A 20,531-nucleotide genomic window follows, 5' to 3' on the forward strand; every position below is an offset into this window, starting at 1 on the left:
GGTTTTTTTTTTTTTTCTTTTCTTTTCTTTTTCAGAGGGGAAACCGGGAAAGGAGATATCATTTGACATGTAAATAAAGAAAATATCTAATTAAAAATAAATAAATAAATAAAATTCACATCCATCCTACATGATAAATACCTTTACTCATTCTAATGTTCCTCACAATTCTGAATTTATTTTAATGTCAATTCAGGTCCCCAAATCTCACATCTAAACTGCCTAATTTACAAAGGAATGTAGCTCTGACCATACTGTACTCTCAGACAAGGTTAGCTGTGTGCACTTGGAAATCTAGAAAACAAGTCCTGTGCTCCAGAAGCAATGGGGGAAATCTAGAAAACAAGTCTTGTGCTCCAGAAGCAATGGGGCAGGTGTCGGTGATGCGGTATGGGTCCCTCACAAAGGAAGAAAGGGGAAAGCAAAACAGTCACCAGTCAGTCACACCCACAGTCTTCCCAGATAAGCTCCATAAGGTTCAAAGCTTAGGAATAGCCAGTGATTCTTTTTTCTTTTCTATTTCTTTTATTAGATGTTTTCTTTATTTACAATATCTCCTTTCCCAGGTTCCCCTCCAAAAAAAAAAAAAGAAAAAAATTAAATTAAAAAACCAAAAACTAAAACAATCCCGTTCCCTTCCCCTTCCCCCTGCTCACCACCCCACCCTCTCCTGCTTCCTGGCCCTGGAATTCCCCTACACTGGGACATAGAACCTTCACAGGACCAAGGGCCTCTCCTCCCATTGATGACTGACTTGGCCATCCTCTGCTAATACGCATGCTGCTGGAGCCATTAGTCCCACCATGCATACTCTTTGGTTGGTGGTTTAGTCCCTGGGAGCTCTGAGGGTACTAGGTAGTTCATATTGTTGTTCCTCCTAAGGGCTGCAAACCCTTCAGCTTAGCCAGTAATTCTTATCTGTACCCCTGTTGTGCCTGTGGCTTTACTCAAAGCCATCAGTTTTCACAAAGGGTAACACAGTCCTGGAAGGACTGTGTGAACCGGAACAGAATTTAAATTTGCTTAGTGCTCACATGATAACAGGCGAGTGGTTTCTGTAGGTGTGTGTGTGTGTGTGTGCGCGCGCGCGCGCGCGCGCGCGCGCACTCATGTGTGTTTGTTTCATGAAAACAAACAAAATTCATCCATCTTTAGCCTTTGGGAAGAGGATAACTGCCAAGAGTGTTTTCGTTTCAAAACCAAAAAGGTTTTTTTCTCCCTGTGGCTGAAACCCTTACATCCTTCAAATTCCCATTTCCTTTGGGGTCCCTCCTCGAGGTGTCTTTTTCCATATGATGCCCCAAGTTTAATGTCAGTCGTAATGGAAGAAGAAAGAGGATGGGAGGTGGCCTGGCTTGGCATCCTGCCAAAGCTCAGCTAAGGGGAACTGCCTTCGTGGTGGAAGAGAAACTGGGAGGAGTCCAGGAGACTGCGGGCTAGAGGTATCAAAGTTTCCTTGATGGCGGTCCAGGGAAGCGTGTTGTCTCTGTGGCTGTGGCTATGGCTGTCCTTGCTGCCGGTGCTGCTGGAAGCGATAGCTGCGGGAGCGCGGTGGAGCGGGGAGGGTACCACGCCTCACCTCCAGAGCATCTTCCTGGGCCGCTGCGCGGAGTACACCACGCTGCTGAGCCTGGGGTAAGTGCTAAGCCAGACCCTGAAAAGGTAGAAGGGTGGGGTGAGGTACGGGCTTTGGAAAGTCAGGCGGAGGGACTAGCGGGTCTCCAGGCAGATGATGTGTATGTAGGAGATTCTTAGGTACAGGGTCCCCTGTGCAGGGGATCTCTAGGTCCAGGAGGAAATTGCAGCTAAGACTGTCCCTGCAGTTGTAGAGGTGAGGAGAGAGATGTATGTCTAGAGGTGAATTTCAGTGACAGAGCCTTGCCAGCTAGCAGCAACTGCCAAAGTGTGTGCCTTTTGGGAATTAGGTCCTCAGATCCCATCTAGAAGATGCTGGTATCCTCTGTCTTGTGCACACTGTGCTTCCTATTGAAATTATTTCCTCCTTTGGATCCACTTTTTGTGTTGTTATACTATTCTTTCTCATGCCAGTTGTTTTTAATTGGGATGCATCACAATAAAATAAATTGAGAGAATAACATAAGGAATCGTGTTAGTCATTGTCACCAAGGGTAAGACAACATGACTATTGTTATAAACATGATTTTGAAAGGCATCCTGGACCTCAGGAGTGAAAACTAACTGGCCCCAGAGGACACTCTGCCTTAGCAGAAGAAGCTGCTCCCAGTACTTGGCATCCACTCCTATCTTCCCAAGTCTTGCCTCCTGATATGACCTCAGTGGGTCCAGAGACTCACCCTCCAATGGACCTAAACAATTAGCCCTACTCTTATGTCTTAATGAATAGGCAAAAGCCAGAGATATGGTTCAGTGGTACACAATGTGTGTGTGTGTGTGTGTGTGTGTGTGTGTGTGTGTGTGTGTGTGATGTGCCTGTGCACACAGAGAGGAAAGCAGCAGGGGTCCTGCCCTATCATTTCCTGTCTCCACTGTCTTTTGAACTTAGTCTGTAAGCTAGAGTTAGGCTGGTAGCCATCAAGTCCCAGTCATCCTTCTGTTTCCACCTCATACAACGCTGGCATTGGAGGCACAGGCAGCCACACGGGCAGGGTGGTGGGTGACGAACTGAGGTCCTCGTGCCTACAGCACAAGCAGCCTTACCCTCTGAACCCTGTCTCCAGTTCTGACTGTCACTTTTGCACAGGAACAAAAACTGCACAGCCATCTGGGAGGCCTTTAAGGGGGTGCTGGACAAGGACCCCTGCTCTGTGCTCCCCTCGGACTATGATCTCTTCATTAACCTCTCCAGGCACTCCATTCCTAGGGACAAGGTAAGGACAAATGCCTCAGCTATGGATAAAAGTGTCATTTTTACATCTAGGCTGGCTTTTGTTTCTTCCTACGTCTTGGCTGATAAAAAGCAGAAGCATGATTTAAAGTTATGTTAGTTGATGAGCTAAATAAATAACTTACCGGAGTTCTTCTGTGTTCCTGGTATTGCATTAAGGCTTAAGGATCCAACATAAACAACAGTTTTTGTAGCCTTCCCAGTCTACAAAGAGACTGAACTACTGAGGACCAGATGAGACAGTGACCAGGAATGTTGTTACACATGCAGCGTGAAGACACTCTTTATCCTGGAAGGTTCCAGGTGTGCTGAAAAGAATTAGGTGTTCTGAAGCACTGTAGACTCCAGAAAGGGGATTGTGCAATTGCATACCTTCCTAATCAGATCTATGGAACAAGGCCTAAGGCCTCTGTTCCTCCTTTTCCACGCACAGAAACTGAGGCACAGAGAGATAAAATGCCCTGACGAAGATTCTACATCTAGCATTGAATAGAGCCAGGCTTCAAGCCCGGCTCCTAATCAACTCCTAATGCAAGGTTCTTACCAACGATGCACACATTTTCTTCTACAGGGGAAATATGTCATCAGTTAAGTCAGCAGTTCTCAGCCAGTGGGACGCCTTTGGCAAACCTCTATCTCCAAAAATATTTACATTACAATTAGTAACAGTAGCAAGATGACACTTATGAAGTAGCAATGAAAATAATTTTATGGTTGGGGGGTGGTCACCACAGCATGAGGAACTACACTAATGGGTTCGCAGCATTAGGGAGGTTGAGAACCACTGATCTACGTGGTGTATTTGCAGTCCAGGAAGGACAGAGGTGACACTCTTCAATGTGCCATAGCATCAAGGAAGAAGAAAGCAGCAGGCCTTCGGCAGGTCCGCATTCCACGAGGAACGGCTGCTGACTTATCTTGACCGACGCTGCAGTCAAGGTGCTTTCATTTTCTTTTGTATTTTAACTCCTGGTTGTTTCTCATCAGTCACTGTTCTGGGAAAATAACCACCTACTCGTGATGAGCTATTCAGAGAACACCCAGCGCTTTATGCCGCTGTGCGACGTTCTGTATGGCAACGTTGGCGATTTCTTAAGCTGGTGTCGACAGGAAAATGCTTCTGGTAAGACCTCTGCACACATTGGAGCTCCTCAGCCTGCAGATTTACCTTTGGTGCAGGGTGTCTTCATGTATGCTCATCTCATTTAATCCTTTCCAAATCCTCCATGGTAGCTGGCATCGGGTAACGGGTAAGAACAAAAAATGAGTACCTAACCTTTGCTGCATGCTCTTACAAATATTTTAGGCACATTAAGGCTAGAGTCCATACGTTGTCCATTATGACCCTATCATTACTCCTATTTTGGCAGATATGGAAACAAAGGCATGGTGTGATTAAGGGAGTTGCTTAGGAATGTATAGCCCAGGAAGCTGTGTAGCCTCACAGGCTGACCTCAGAGCCTGTAATTCCAATCCAGCAGGACTCTGCCTTTGCGTCTTTATTTTCCAAAGGGGAAAACTACTGAGGCTAAAAGAGGGTAAATGTACTATACACATTTTCAGAATCCATGCCAAACATGGAATTAGCAAATACGTGAAATTAATACATCGCCAATACAGAATGTGTCCGTGTACTTTTCTCCTAGGACTTGATTACCAATCCTGTCCCACATCAGAAGACTGTGAAAACAATGCTGTGGACTCCTATTGGAAAAGTGCATCCATGCAGGTAATCCTGGGATGGGTGAGTGAGCGTTGAGCATGTACGGAATCTGTGACCTGGACCCCAGGCCTTTACCTGATTTCTGTGTATCTTCCTTTCCACTGTAATGATTACTCTGACTCTTTTCTCTGCTCCACAAAGTTGTGAGGGTTGACAGAGATGAAATACGTACTGCAGTGGCTGGTACAGAGAGAAATGTTTTACAAATGTTAGCTCTCTGTGGGGCTAGGGCATGGTCAGCATATCTATTGCACCCTGGCCGGGTTTAGGGGTGCAAAGCCACGTTCATTCTTAGTGCTGTGAAAAGTTGGAGTAACCTCAGTTTTACAGGAGAGCCTGGGAAACTGGAGACTTCACTGTGGGTGTCAGAAGAATCCACAGTGTAGCAAGAATAGGAGAAGAGCTGATAGGCTACCAATAAGCAGGAGCCACAGAAGTGTTCCTAAGATGTGTCTGTCTGTGACTCCAAGGATACTGCCCTCAGAGTTCATGGGAGCTGTCAGTGGTTATAAAACGACATTGTTTGTAGCTTACATTCTCTGCCTTGAGTCACTGGAGTAAAGATTAGAAACAATGCTGATGGTTAAATGTTGATCGTACTGATCAAGGAGCAGGTAGAAGACAGGGGACTTTTACCCTTCCCCTTTCAAAGGTTTGCCTCCCACTGTCTACTTTGCTCTGTAGGAGTTCAATGGGGCCACTGATAGGATGAAGGACTTTGGTCGAACCTTCCACCAGGGCCACACAAAGGACTTCCAGTAAGCATAAGACCTCACGCTGAGGACTGTGTACTCTAGCCAGCTCCCATGGGAGCAGCATTTGTTCCCACTTTTGGAGGGAGGGCTTCATCTGAAATACAGGCTCTGGTTAGCTGCCAAAGACTCTTATTGGAGACTGGAAAGCTTAACACCTCAAAAGAGGGCTCATAGCAACACTGTCTATAAAAGAACTGTAACCCAGGCCACTACGAATCTTCCTGACTTTAAGGTGTGTTCCTCAACTGGCTGCTAGCGAGGGAAAATAGTATCAGTGCCTCCAATTGTTAAGCCCTTAGAGTATATTGGGTAGTTGAAGCAAAAGCAAAGCTAATACAGTATAGTAACGAGAGGGCTTGGACCTTGTAGGTGTCAATAAATATTGTTGTTGTTGTTGTTGTTGTTATTTGTGGTGCTGGGGGTCAAAGTTAGTTTCTTTGTTGCACATATCAAACAAGGTCCTAGCGTGAGCTACATCACCAGGCAGAAATGTTAGGAGTTTAAATGTTTTATCTTTATAGCAATCCTGAGGTAACTCTTAAGACTTGGAAAATTAATTACAAAGAGATCAAAAAGATTTCCCGAAGGTCAAGATTGTAATAAGTAGGTGAACCAGGATTTGAAAACAGGGTTTTTAGCTTCAGAGACTGGATTTTCAACCAATCCTTTCTATAGCTACAGTCCACATATACCCACACCCTTTTCAATGTTTTCCCATCGTCAACACAACCACTGCTTGTGGTAGAGAATGGCAAGTTACAGAAAGACAAATGAGATCCCCCCATATTCCTGCCACCAAAATGCTACCCCGTTAACACAGAAGTTGTCAGATTTCAGCATCTGAAGACTTAAACTCCAACGGTTAGTACTGGTGGAAAGCAGCTGGAGACAGAACGTATCTCTGCTTTGGAGCACCTGGCCTTATTTCATTAGTGAGTAAACCTGTCCTGTGAAGCTCAATGACAAGAAGTCACCACCAACTACCCTGAGAACAAGACCACCTCGACATCTGCTTATTAATCTGTTTGTTTATTTAATGATACCGAAGACAGAACCCCAGGCCTTGTGCATGCTAGCAGGCTTGAGCTAGGCATACCCACAGCCTGACGTCATAACATTGCGGGGAAGCTCATTTTTGGTCCATCTAATCTTGCACTCTGCTTTGAATGTAAGCACGTCCTATGAGAGTGCAGGTCCTTTGCAGCTTCATACTAGTGGTGCATTAATAATTCAGAGTTTAATGCTGTGTTGGTCCCTAGTGGGAAGGATGCACCATTTCCTTCCTATTTCGAGCTGGTGGGCATGTTTTGGTCTTGTAAGATGCACCCCTCTGCTCGTGTGTGTGCAGTGCTTGTGGTGAGACTTCATACTCTTTTTCCCCCCGAAGACATCTGCCCCTGTGGCTTGGTCTTTGCTTTGGGTGGTTATTTACATGAGACTTCTATGGGCCAATGGGCTGTGACTGTCATATGTGACTTGTAGGCCAAGTCACGGCCCCTTCTCCCTTCCTGGCAGTTAGCAAGTTTGCAGGTGTGAGGCTTCCTGAGAACCACCAAGACAAACCACCAAGAGCCTGTGGTGAGTGCTCAGTGGGCGCATAAAGTGAATCCCCGTGTACCGCCACTGCAATGTCGAGGCTATTTGCCACATCAGTCTAGGCTAGTTGATTCTAGCAGACATGATGGTGTATATCCTACATCAAGTCCTCAGAGTACTGGACATGGAATTACTGAGTCTGTGGATAAGGGACTTTAAAGGCGATTTGCTTCTCCAAATAAACCAGTCTGTCTCTCTACTAGATACGCAAAATACCAAATTTTCCTCTATTGAAAATTGTAAATTAAAAAAAAAAACAAAAACCTGATTTTTAAAGCACAAAATGATGTGCTTTCATTTGCTCAAAAGTGTCTTTCTTCTTGCAGTATTCAAGAGACAGTTCAGGGGTGATCAATGTCATGCTGAATGGCTCAGAGCCAAAAGGAGCCTATCCCACAAAAGGGTAAGAACACCAGAGGACACCCTAGATGACACCACTAAAGACTAGAGAAGCCTCTGAGACCCAATTTGATGCTTGCCTTTGTACAGCGGGGTAAAGTAAGTGAAAGAGTTGAATGATGTGTTGATCAGAGCCATAACTATATAGTTCAACCAGTAAGAGCAGACCAACACATGAGCAAGTCTCCAAATGCAGATGGTAAGAAGAGCTGCTGGAACATAAGTCCATAGGTGGTGCTTGCTGTGCAAATACAAGGACCCCTGATTGATCCCTAGAGCCCTAGTGAAATACTGGGAGTGGTGGCACATTTATCATCTAAGTGCTGGGATGGCAAACACAATGGATGATGGGGACCCACTATGCCAGGCAGCCTAGCCTACTTGGCCAGTTCCAGGCCACTATGAGAGACACGGCACCCAATTTTGTTCTCTGGTTTACATATGTTCATACACATAAACATGTGCACCTTCATACACATAAACATGTGCATGCACACAAAATGTTAAACTAACACTAGAAACTTTTTTTCAGGGGGGAGACTCTGAATAGCCCCAACTGTTCTGGAATTCACTATGTAAGCCAGACTGGCCTTAAACTCAGTCTATCTGCTTCTGCTTCCTAAGAACTGGGTTTAAAGGTGTGCACCACCATAACTGGCTTTCCTAGAAACTTTTCAAAACTTTTATGTATAAATAGACTAATGGGCAAAATGGATTAATTATTACATTGTGTTAGGACTTGAAGAAATGTTCTTCTAGGTTGAAGTTAGGACTCAATGTCAGAGAGCTTGCCTAACATGTACAGACTCAATACCATGGAAGAACGGATAAAAATAAATATCCTCCCTGTCTCCCAGGTTTTTTGCAGATTTTGAAATCCCATATTTACAAAAGGATAAAGTCACAAGAATTGAGATCTGGGTCATGCATGAAGTTGGACGACCCCATGTGTAAGTTTTGGGGCTTGGGGAGGTAGCTGTGAGGTCTTGCTTTGCTTGGATATGATCTGATCATGGCCCCTTTGCTCTTAGAGACCTGACAGCCTCTGATTCTAATGTGGCTTGTAGAGAAGGATAGCAGGTCAGAATGCCAGTGTGCTCCTAGCCCGACGCCATGCTGAATTTTATGAGTGGTACGAGAGTTATGAATAAATGAGTTTCTCGCACATTTCTGAGGGTCAAAGCCAGTTTCTTTTTATCACTTGAAGGCTCAATATCTTCACCAAGATTTTCTAGCCCAGCCCAGTGCTCTATGATAAAGGCTTTGTTCTCCGTGGAGCAACCTCTTCTGCAAACAGGTTCTGGCTAGCTGGTAAGGACCAGGACTTCAAAGACCTACAGCTTCTCAAAATGACTTGAGTTTATATATAAGCAAGGGCGGAGCTCACCTTTTTCATGACTGAATACCACTGCCAAGGAGCCTTAAGACCCCACTCCCAACTTGCTTAGCTCATAGTTTTCAAACAGGTCTACCCTGTGCTTTAAACTTTGCCAAATTAAAAAGTTAAACCCATATGGTCCAGAAGCTTGGCACAGTTTGTTTCAAGCCAAGCAGCCATGAGGGAGTTTCAGAGGAGAGTTGTGCCTTTTTCTTCACAGCCTTGATGTTGCATGCAGGAAAATATTGCCAAACCCAAATATGCATGTGCCACAGAATATGTGTGCTGAGAGAACCTTGAAATATTCCATTTCAAATATGTAGTATGTCCTAAATCTCACCTCATGATGGTTCCTCCCCCCTCAGTTGGGTCACAGATTGCAACAACTTTGGAAACTATTATATATGTTTTACCAAGATCTTCATTCTTCTTCCTAGAAAACAAACTATACTTCTTGTTGCATGAAAAATCATTATACTGCCGGGCAGTGGCAGCACACACCTTTAATCCTAGCACTTGGGAGGCAGAGGCAGGCAGATTTCTGAGTTTGAGGCCAGCCTGATCTACAAAGTGAGCTCCAGGACAGGCAGGGCTATACAGAGAAACCCTGTCTCAAAAAACCGAAAAAAAAAATCATCATCCTTTGGGGTTTTCTTTTTTTGAATTACCTTTTTAAAAGAAGTTTCTCTCTTTCTCCTGGTTATGTTGTCATATCTATTAGATTTTGTCCTTTGACCCTACATTTAGGAGATGTCATTTTAACATCCCATTTCTGTAGCAGGAGGGATTCAAAAGGGGTTAGAACACCAGCTTGTAAATTTGAGCCCCAGGATAGAGTTGATTGCAGGTTATGAACTAACTAGTGTCCACTTGAGTGTCTCAGATTCTAAAGAAAGCAATGAAGCTTAGAGCTAATGCATTGTGTCACAGTAGGGATTATGGTCAGGTAATCAGATTGCAGCTGCCCTTGCCACAAGAAAGCAAGGGTGAAGAGAGCTATGTCAGTCTGTCTTACTGATAGTGATCTTACTAAGTGTACAGATCTTACAGCATCCCGTGACAAGCCTCAAATGTACACAGTGGCGTGTATTTAAACAAATCTTCCAGTCTGAGAACTGCCAGTAGTGCGGCAGATGCCATTGATCTAGCACAGCTTTAACTGACTCTTTCGAGGCCATAAAAGAAGCCTTTCCTTGTCACTGTGTCCAGCTGGAGGCTTGTGGCCTTGTTGACTAAAAAGTAAGCCTGGCCCAGAGAAGGGCATCAGCCCACGTTCTGAGAAAAGTTCTAACTAATGACCTCACTCAGTACTTTGTCCGCTTCATTCTTACACTGCCTGGAACTCGATTTCTACAGAAACTTGCTCTAGCTGCTTCTTAGCTCACTGAACATGCACTCCCAGCCAGCTCTATGGTGGAGCAGCTGCTTGCATTCCCATCCCACAGGGACTCGGCAGGACTGTCAAGACCACAGCTCACAGTGCTGTGTTGATCACCGGATGCCTTCAGGAGGGTGAAACTTCCTATTGGTTCGAGTGAGGAAAATGGGTATATGATTTTGCTCTCATGGACTTGCAATTCTTAATTATTGTTCCCAAGGCATCAGAGAAGTCATACTGGCAAATTTGGCTATGCCAGAGAAGCTGTGAACTTTCTCTAGGTAAAAAAGAAAAAAAAATTCCTTTTTAAGAAAAAAAAATCATATACTGAGGTTGCTAAGAGAAAAGCTGTCTGCAAAATTCTGAGCCTCAAAATGAACTTCAAATTTTGATTCAAGAATGCCTACCTGTAGGAGTTTATGCCAAAGAAACAGAAAATTAATATGTACAAAGTGAAATTTCAACAAATTTTGTTATTGTTTAAATGACAATGAACTATAAGCATCAACTTAGGCTTACAAAACAGGGACTTGGCTATGTGAAGTTTGATCTGTTTATGTAAGCGATACAATGCAGAGTTTACAAACAATGGCATATGTGCATACATAATTATATAGAGAAACAAATCTCTATATAAATATATACATACATATATCCAGAGTTTAAAAAAATGACATACATCATATATACTCATATATGCACACATGCATGCTTACATGCAGAGCTTACAAGTGTGCCATATATGCATACATACTTATATGTACACATATGCATATATTATACATGCAGAATTTACAAACAACAATATATGTTTGTATGTGTCTACATACATACAGACGTGGGTGAAAGCACACGAACACACTAGAGAGCATGCAAGAACACACTAGGTAGCATGCAGTGTTTTACATGCAAAGCCTCTAAACTTATATACAGCAGCTCCTCCACTCGGGTGTGACTCAAATGCCTAGTGGAAGATTGGTATTATATGTATACTATTTTTTCCTGTCGGTAAACCTATGATGAAGTTGTTTTATAAATTGGGTACAGTAAGAAACAACAAGAACAACAAGTAATAAGATGGAATAACAATATTATACTATAATAAAAAATGAATGCGACCTAGCTTTAAAATATCCCACTATATTTAATTCATGCCTCCATGCCAGGGTGAAATGAAGAGTGAGTGACGAAGTGCGCTCACTGTGGGCGGAACTTCTGTGCTGCAGACTATGACAGCAAACCCAGCACAATTTCTTCAGCAGAACTTCATAGCTAGATTTTCTTTTATAGGCTTAGCAGCCTCAGCTAAGCCTATAAAAAGCTTACCAAGTCAAGATTTTTTACCTAGAAAAAGCTCACAGCTTCTCCAGCATATCCAAATTGCCAGCACAACTGCTCTGGTGTTTGGAGAACAAAAACAAACATTGCAAGTCCATGTCATTCCATCTGGCATCCAAGATGGTGACTTAGTGACCAATGGACAGGAGGTATACAGTGCGGCTATGCTGGACCAATGTGTGATGCACCTCCTGGTGAGAGAGAGAGGAACAGCAAGAGATTTCCACATGCCAATCAAAATGGAGTGCAATTTAAAACTTCTGAATTGTTTTGTTTATGGAATTTTCTTCTTGGTTTTTTCAGGCCAACATTGACTGGCTAACTGAATCACGAAAGCATAACTGTGGGTATGTGGGAGGCTAATACCGTCTAGCAATCTTTAGCAGTGATTATCTCTAAGGAGAGACTTGGCAGTGATCTTTTTCTCTCTTGCTGATTTGCATTCTCTGACTTTAAACTTTGTATACTGGTGTTATTTGAAGCTTTTACTATAGGTTGAGCAGATTCACCCCCCACCCCACCCCGGGACCATCATGAATGTTTGCTACGGGGCATTCATGACTACACGTGGTGCAAGCGGTGCCATCCCTGTCCCCTGTGCTTCTCTCCTGATGCTGGGTCTCCAGCTTTCCAGGGTTCAGCTTTCCAGTGTTTCCCTTGAAGGAAGAACATTCTGGACGAGTTAAAGATCATTGGTTAACTCTGAAACAGCTTCGTCTACCTTTTCCTCCTTCTTTAGTCTGTTTAAAAACAAACAAACAACAACAACAACAACAACAACAACAACAACAACAAAACAAAGCAAAACACACACTTGTCTATATTTTAGGGAATCCTGTGGCGAAGGCAGTGTGAAGATCCTGGAAGACAGACTGGAGGCCTTGGGGTTCCAGCACAGCTGTACCAATGACTACCGGTAGGTGGCGCTATGTATAACCACTTTGAAGGGTTAGAGGTATTCAGAGTTGGTTTGAACCATGGCTGGTGACTTCTGGGTTGCCTAGGGGTGTGTGGGCAGGGAGAACCTTCCTGAGTCCACTTTAAGAACAGCTGGAGGATACTAAAAGCGGAAGTTTATCAGGTACATATGTCTGCTTTCTCCCTTCAGCCTTGATTGATGTGTGATGAGATTGAGGACCACCGGCTGTGGTTCCCGTATCTTTAAACCACAGTACAAAAGATACTGAGCTGGACATTTGTTTGACAGATGGGTCTTAACCACGGATAGTAGGAAAAAAAATCATATCAGCCACTGTCTATTGAGACACTGACCCACACTTCATATGCTGTCTCCGGTATCATCAAGGGCTTTTCTACACAGGCTTTAGCAAAGATTGGATCTAAGCCTGGGGTGGTTGTAATCCTCTTCTGGACCCAGAATTCCTGTCTCTGTTCCTCTCTAATGCTCCCCCACCCCCAACCCCTTTTCAAGACAGGATTTCTCTGTATAGTCTTGGCTGTTCTTAAATTTACTTTGTTGACCAGGCTGGCCTTGAACTCAGAGATACAATTGCCTCTGTCTCCTGAACACTGGGATTAATGGCATGTGTCGCCACCAACATTTCAGCTCGTAAGTGTGCAAGCCGAATAGGTTTTCAGTTCAACACTGTATGGCTTTCTTAGACACTAGTGGATATGTCTAGTGGATAGTGAAATGACATGGAGTATTCTTGCCAAACACCATGATGTTCCTGCCTTCTACCTTCCCAAAGCTGTATGAACTGCACCATTTTCTCAACTGATCTAAGCCTCGGGATGTGTGGGTGATGTCTCCTGTGAGTGACATCATCCCTGTTCCAGGCCTCCTTGATCCTCACCTGTGCCCCCTTAGGAATTGCTCATGCTGACGCAAATGCAAAGCCAAGTACCATCTACCATCCACGTCAGAAGCAAAACTAAGCAAATACACTTTTCTGGACATCTAACCCTGATACAGGAAAATGTATACTTTTACCTACACAGTTTGATGATCAGGTTCAGTGTGCAGCAGCTCTTAGATATGAAGTAGAAGAACGTGTCCAGCACCCAGGTTTCCTGAAGAGTCCCTGTTGGGCACAGCTCTCTGCTCCTGTGGTACCACTGGCTACATTTGTAGTGTCATGGGTTAGTTGTGTCTGTCTTTGGGCTGTAAATATTCTCTGTTTGTAGATGAGTCACAATGTTTAATAGCTGACTCAAGGTCAGTACTCAGGATCATTTGAACCCGACTTTGTGTAGTCTTGAAGCAAATATCCCCCATCACCCCTTACTAACATTCCTTCCTGGGTTAAAGCCTCAGGTGTTAGAAGTACTCCTACATGAACAATTCTTACTGTATTACAGCTCAATGGCGAAGACAGTTGTGACTACAAAGTTCAGAGTTACCACCATTTTCCTCTAGCCCAAGAACTCTCTAGAAAGGTTCTTTCTTTAATCACTAGCCCATGCTGTAGCAGTCAGGTCAGACCCCAAATCCCCATTCCCCATCATAGTTGTCCTGGGTCCTGGCCTGTGCCCCTCCTCCTGTGTGTGGTGTCTGCCTCATCTGGTTGCTGGTTCTGGGACTCTAAGCCTCACTCAGCTACTGTTGGCTCCTGTTCTGTGTTGTTGGGGCTTTTCAATTGCTAAGAAGCAAAGATTAAAACACACACACACACACACACAAAAAAAAAAATGAAGGCCAACCCAAATGTAGGTAAGACTCTCCTGACCCTCAGAGCTCAGTGGAATGGCCTGTTGTCTGGTGTCAGCCAGAGTTGACATCAGGGTCTTTGGTGACACTGGCGGAGCCTTATCTCTTGTCTTGGTTGCGTTCTTCTAATGCTGTATTGGATCAGACTCCGTAAGATTCAAAGTCTAGTCTGTCTTAAGCGAAAGACAAGAACAACCAAATTTATTTCTCTTTAAATATGTTTGGACTGATTGCATCTGTTGTCCCAGACACTCAGGAGGCCAGAACGGTAGGATCACTAGAGTAGCCTAGGCATCCTAGGGAGACACTATCTACAAAACCCACTAGCAATAAAACGTGTGTATGTAGACTAGACCTCAGTGAAGGTAGGTGAGTCTAAGCAGGGACCCCAGCACATGTGGTGCGTGTCCCTATAACTCTTCCACATCTCCCAATGCTTTCCAGCCATCTGGTCATAGAGGTGTTGTCTTAGCCTGCCTTATAATTCACACCTTCCGTGTCACTGTCACTGTCACCTGCCCCTGCTTCTGCTGCTGTTTTCCTTTCCTCCTGCTTGCCTTGGAACTTCACATTTTCTGCCTCGATTATACTAGGCAATGAGCACTCTCAACTGGGCCATCGCTCATGGGCTTTACGTTCAATCTTCTGTCCAAGCACACATCAAGGAGGTTTTCCTAATAAGTAGGATGTGCATGCAGGAAGGGTCTGGATTAGCCTACCACATTCAAAGTTAGCTCTTTTTTTTCCTTTTTTTCTTTTCTTTTTTTTTTTTTTTGAGACAGGGTTTCTCTGTGTAGCCCTAGAAGTTACTCTGTAGACCAGGCTGGACTTGAACTCAGAAATCTGCCTGCCTCTGCCTCCCAAGTGCTGAGATTAAAGTTGCGGGCCACCACCACCCGGTTTAAGAATGTACATTCTAATCTGCAAGCAGCAGGCAGAGAGAGAGAGAGAGAGAGAGAGAGAGAGAGAGAGAGAGAGAGAGAGAGAGAGAGAGAGAGAGAGAGAGAGAGAGAGAGAGAGAGAGAGAGAGAGAGAGAGAGAGAGAGAGAGAGAGACAGAGACAGAGACAGAGACAGAGACACAGAGAGAGAGACAGAGAGAGACAGAGAGAGAGAGAGAGAGAGAGAGAAATCTGAGTCTGGCATGGACTTTTGAGGCATTGAAGCCCACTCCCAGGGATATGCCTCCAACAAGGCCACACTTCCCAATTATTCCTAAACAGTTCAACTGGAAACCAAAAGTTCAAATATTGGAGCAATAACTAAGAATGCACATTGTTTTTTTGCCTCCCAAATCTGGGATGAAAGGCGTGCGCCACCACTGCCCGGCCTCAAGGTTAGCTCTTTAACTCACAGTTGTCAGAGCCTGAGGAAATCATTGTTGTTAGCTTTATCTGCAGCAAATTGTGGTTGAAAATAGGATCAACTTCATTGGATAGTTGAAGCATTGAATGACATGATCTAAATGAAACACACAGACACAAATCTGTGGTACATAGTAAGTACTTGATGAAAGCTAGCTGTTGGGAGAGAAGTGCTGAGACAGTCTTACGCTGCGTAGCTCTGGCTGTCCTGAAACTCTATGTAGACCAGGCTGGCCTCAAACTTACAGAGATTTGCCTGCCTCTGCCTCCCTCCCTAGTGCTGAGATTAAAGCTGTGAGCCAGCACTCCCAGTTTAGCTAACATAGTTTATAAAGCAAGGGATTGAGGGATCTTCAAAGATGCATTTTGTGGTTCCAGCACTTTGCAGGCACATCATAGATGTTTAACTCAAGGGGGTTATCTGAATACTCTCTTAAGTGCTGTTTTTCTTCTGTAGACCAGTGAAGTTCTTGATGTGTGTGGACCACAGCACTCACCGGGACTGTGTCATGAACTCGTAAGTAAATGGCCTAGATCAGAGCACAGGTGAACTGTAGTCCAATCATCCATCCCTTTCCTAAATTACTCACTGCAGAGCAGGTTATTTCTACACCGTAGCCTCTCAGTCTCTGAGTTACATTGGTGCAAGTTCCACAGACATCTGCAAGCTGAGCTAAGTCCCTCAGATGGCCCAACACCATCCTCCACCTAGCACACTTCAGCAGACATTCTAGAAGTGGGGTCACAGGGGTCGCAGGGGTCACAGGGGGACCTTGGACCTTTTCCTTCTTAATCCTAGTTTGTTTTTTGAAAAATTAATACACATGCTAGAAACAAAATTTGCAATTATAAAAAGGGTCAGGAGAGCAAACACTGATTTTTCTTTATTCTTATATGATCCAGTGTTTTTAAAAACTCAAAGTAGGTAGACCACCATTTCTCTATTCTTGTGTGTCCTTGTAGAGTAAGATATTCCTGTCACAGCCTGTGTGTGGACATGCACACACACAGATAGATTTCTCAAATCAGTTATAATAAATGATAATATAGATAAGATTCTGGGATTTGTGCATTTTTTTACTTAGCAGTATATCTTGGAGATGTTCCTATACTTTTCTAAAGAATCGGTTTTAGGGCTAGAGATATATCTCAGTGGTTAACAGCACTGGCTGCTGTCCCAAAGGACCCAGGGTTGGTCCCCTACATTCACATGGTGGCTCACAACCGTCTTTGACTCTGAAATGTGTCAAACCAACATGTCTAGCATACACCCAGAATAATAGTGCAAAGAGAATGTGTTTTGCTTGTGGATGGTGGTGGGGGCATACAGCAGAAATGAGTCTGAGAAGAACTCCAAGCCACTGATCATAACTTCTAGGAAAGAGGGTAAAAAAGGCAAATCCACGAGGGAGACATCGTTACTCCTTGTATACTCCTCAGAACTAAGAGTATAAATAAATAAAGTATATCTGGATATTATTTAGTTAATTATTTTAAGACAGAAACGTGAGAGGAATCAATTTTGACTGATTCAAGTATGGACATAAATCGAATCAGAACTGCAACTATAGTGAGTGTCCAGTAGAGGGCGCCATTGGCTAATAAAGAAGTGGCTTCCGCTTCCTTAGGAAGTTGTTGGTGAGGGCCATGGTCACTAACTAGTCCAGAGCAATGGGACTTGATTCTGAACCAACAAAAGACAGTTTTATAATTTTTAAAATTCACCTTTTAATTGGTTGAAAAGAATTCAGTAATTTCTGTTTCAAAAACTCAAGCGGTCAGACCTTATCTAGTTTAAATGGAATGTGGCCAAGCCTCTACTCAGTGTTTTAAAGTCAGAACTGGATTTTCTTAATCAGCTAAACTCTGATGGTAGACTATTTGCCAAGAAGGAACTTGGCTAACACTCTAGGACATTTGTACAATAAGAATGCATATACAAGGAAACATGATTGACTCTGTGTGTGCCGGCATGAACTATGTCCAGGAGGTGGTGTCAAAGGAAGCGTATTGCATTCTGTATGTTTACATAAAGAGGTGTGTGTGTGTGTGTGTGTGTGTGTGTGTGTGTGTGTGTGTGGTGTTTGCTGTCTCTCTTGGAAGGACAACTGAAATTATTAGTTGCAGTTCTCTGGGAATATAGAAATTAAGAATTTTTTACTTTCACTTTATGAACTTTCTGTTCTGTCTACAGATTTCTGTATCATGCGTGCATGACTTTGTCACACACTGACATTGTCTCTGTTTCCCTTATTCTTTTCAGAGCCTCAGCATCTATGAAGAGGGCGAGACCATCTCTTTATGCAATAGGAGACGCCAGCCTTATCATTTCTCTCTTAGTAGCTTTGGCTTCAAGTTCTCAAGTGTGACTAGAAAATCACCACAGTGTTCTAACAAGCCAGCCCTGCAGCAGTCCACTGTTCTGTGTAAACCGAGGAAGCCTCAAACAATCCCTTCTAGGAAAACAGTGTAACCAGATAGAAATCCAATTATAGTTCCATTCATGATTCAAGAAACAAGGCATTTATCTAGTCCTGCTTAAGGACTAGGCAGAAGTTGCTACTGTGGAGTTAAAGGTATTATTTCTTATTTGATAATGATACAAAGCACCGAGGACCTGGAGTATAGTATAAGCTTATATAATTCAATGTATTTTTGGAAGCATCTGTATTTTATATTTTCTGTATTTTCTTGTGTTTCAAAAGATACAATATGTGCTTGTTAAGAGCTTCAATTACATGTACAGTATATAAAGGTTTACACATATAGATGCTATGCAAAGATGTATATATAAAGATGTCTATTTCATGGCTTCTCATGATAAGGGAAAAACCCAAAATGTCAAGCACACACAGATTTGGAACTGGTGCATAAGGTTTTGTGTACCCATAGGATGGAATGTTCATTTATTAAGTAAACATCATGCGTATCACCTGACTGGTGAACAGTTAAGTCAACTGTAGTGCATTCTGCACTGGGAAATACTGCTCAGCGAGCAAAAGGAACTAGCATGGATGTATAGAATCTTATGAATGGCAATTCCAGTGCATGGTGCTATGGGAAAGAAGCCTAACCAAGTGGCTACACTGCCGATAAAGATACAGAGTTCTGAAAAAGACAAAGCTATGGGGAAAGAGGAATGCTGTGGATTCCGGGATGGGTGGGCGGGGGTGCATGAAGCATGGGGGAGGGGCTAAGTTAAAGGAACATCGAAAAAGACCAAGGTGGCGTCCCACATAAACTTCTCAAAACTCTCAGAGCTGTGCATCAGAAGGAATAAATCTCACAGGACGCAAATTTAACATCTTTGTCTTCAGTAAACAATCACATAAAAAAGTTAATATATGTTAGAGATAGGATATAAAGTTACTCACAATATGATGAAAGTGTTATGAACTATAATATGAATGTCAGAAAGCCTATCATGAATGTGTGTTTGTATCATATGCATACACTGTAAATGAATGAAAGACAATAACCCCAAGGACAGTGCAGTTCTCTCTGAAGAGTGACCTCACAGGTATTCTATTTTTGATCTTTGGCTTCTTAATATTTTCCACTTCTTTACAGTATATCAAAGAAATAAAGGAAATACAGTTATCATATGTGTGCAGAAATTTGGTCTAACAAGGAACATTTCCAGAAGAGAAAAAACAACAACAACAAAAAAAATCTTGTCACAGATACATCTGTTCTCTCCCTGTAGCAAGCAGGCATGAGAGAGTTCTCTGATGCTCGTGCAGGGGCTAGGGTGTCAGTGATAGGAGGTGGGGGGGCAGGGGTTGGGGTGGAGGTATTCCACAGTTCCTGGAACATCAGGAGCTCTCCTGACTGTCTCAGTGGCCTAGTCATCTCTGGAGACTGTGAGAACTGCCCTGGCGGTTCCATGCCCCATCTTGCAGTGCTGAGTTCAAGCAGTCCCTTATTGCTACCATCTCTTGATCCCAGTGAGACCCGCAGACAGTGTTGATGTTTAACTCCTGTGGCCTCTTGAGCAAACATTCCCATAAACCTGGAAAACCATATACTCAAGGATAAGTGTATTCAGCCAAGGTTTACTATTCAGCCGTGTGGACTATGGTGGTCACTTCAGACCCTCCCTAGGCAGTGGCTCCTCCCTTCTCTCCCTCCCCGCACTGTGTGTGTGTGTAAATTATACAGGCAATTTATGGCTCCCTCAGCCTTCCATGACTTTGGTACAGGCCTTTGATCCCAGTGCTTGGGAGGCAAGTGCCGGTGGATCTCTGTTAGTTCAAAGCTAATATGGCCTAAGTAGTTAGTTCTAATTAATAATCTAAGTAGTTAGTTCCTGATTCCTGATTTCTCTTCACTCTTTACCTAACTCCACCCCTTTACAATCCACACACAAATTTGTTCCACGAGATTCAATCAGGGTAAAGTTTATTTTGTGATGCTAGGACCTGAAACTTCCAAAGCTTGGAGCCCAAATAAATTGCTTCTTGATGAAGTAGCCTACGTGAGTTGTGTTGTAGTAGTCAAAAGATGGCTACCTCTCCAGTCTCCTTCATCCCCATCACTATCACCACGAATCTAGCTAGCACTGTTGAGCATGCCTTCCAGCTTTTATACCCAGCACACACCCCAGTACCTGGTAGGCCCATGCAGTCCTCCTTCCATACTAGGCTGCTCTGGGACTTGTGAGTCACAGCCCAGACAGGGGTGGGGAGCATGGTCAGATTCAGGGGGATGAAGAACAGATGTAAGAAGTGAGGCACTATAGAGTAACAAAGGCTTGACCTATGATAGAAGGTTCATTTGATACCGTCATCATCGCTTACTGTAAAAATGCTGTTATTTCTTAGAGGCACCATGCCCGGCTCGGTGTCACCCAGCTCACTTCATTGCTAGAGCCCAGCCCGAGTGTGCTCTATTTTTCCTTTGTTTTGGGTCTTTGAACTTGCTGTTCCCTCTGCATTGATCTTTCTTCCTGCTCTGTCATCTATCTGGTTGATACAATGCCCTGCTTACACATTACACATCACCTAGACATATTCTCAGAGAGTTTTTTTTTTTAGTTTAGAAAAACAATAACACCATCCCACT

The 20,531-nt window shown here is 43.6% G+C and overlaps 1 protein-coding gene across 1 annotated transcript; it reads left to right on the forward strand.

The window, feature by feature from the left end:
• The first annotated feature begins 1,140 nt into the window (after positions 1-1,140).
• Positions 1,141-19,072, forward strand: Bst1 (bone marrow stromal cell antigen 1). The gene is made up of 9 exons (XM_031342133.1): positions 1,141-1,635; positions 2,723-2,849; positions 3,854-3,989; positions 4,513-4,595; positions 7,267-7,343; positions 8,197-8,289; positions 12,263-12,349; positions 15,925-15,984; positions 17,731-19,072. Exons 1-9 carry the CDS (start codon positions 1,460-1,462, stop codon positions 17,834-17,836), a joined length of 945 nt encoding a protein of 314 aa, XP_031197993.1. The 5' UTR covers positions 1,141-1,459; the 3' UTR covers positions 17,837-19,072.
• Positions 19,073-20,531: the final 1,459 nt, after the last annotated feature.

Source organism: Mastomys coucha, unplaced genomic scaffold (assembly GCF_008632895.1).
Source record: "Mastomys coucha isolate ucsf_1 unplaced genomic scaffold, UCSF_Mcou_1 pScaffold22, whole genome shotgun sequence".
NCBI lineage: Eukaryota > Metazoa > Chordata > Mammalia > Rodentia > Muridae > Mastomys > Mastomys coucha.

Excerpts from the sequence above, each read along its gene's own strand:
- Bst1 (XM_031342133.1), top strand. The coding sequence starts at position 1,460 with ATGGCGGTCCAGGGAAGCGTGTTGTCTCTGTGGCTGTGGCTATGGCTG. Across the intron at positions 3,990-4,512 it reads TCGACAGGAAAATGCTTCTG|GACTTGATTACCAATCCTGT; the intron begins GTAAGACCTCTG and ends CTTTTCTCCTAG. Across the intron at positions 8,290-12,262 it reads GAAGTTGGACGACCCCATGT|GGAATCCTGTGGCGAAGGCA; the intron begins GTAAGTTTTGGG and ends TCTATATTTTAG.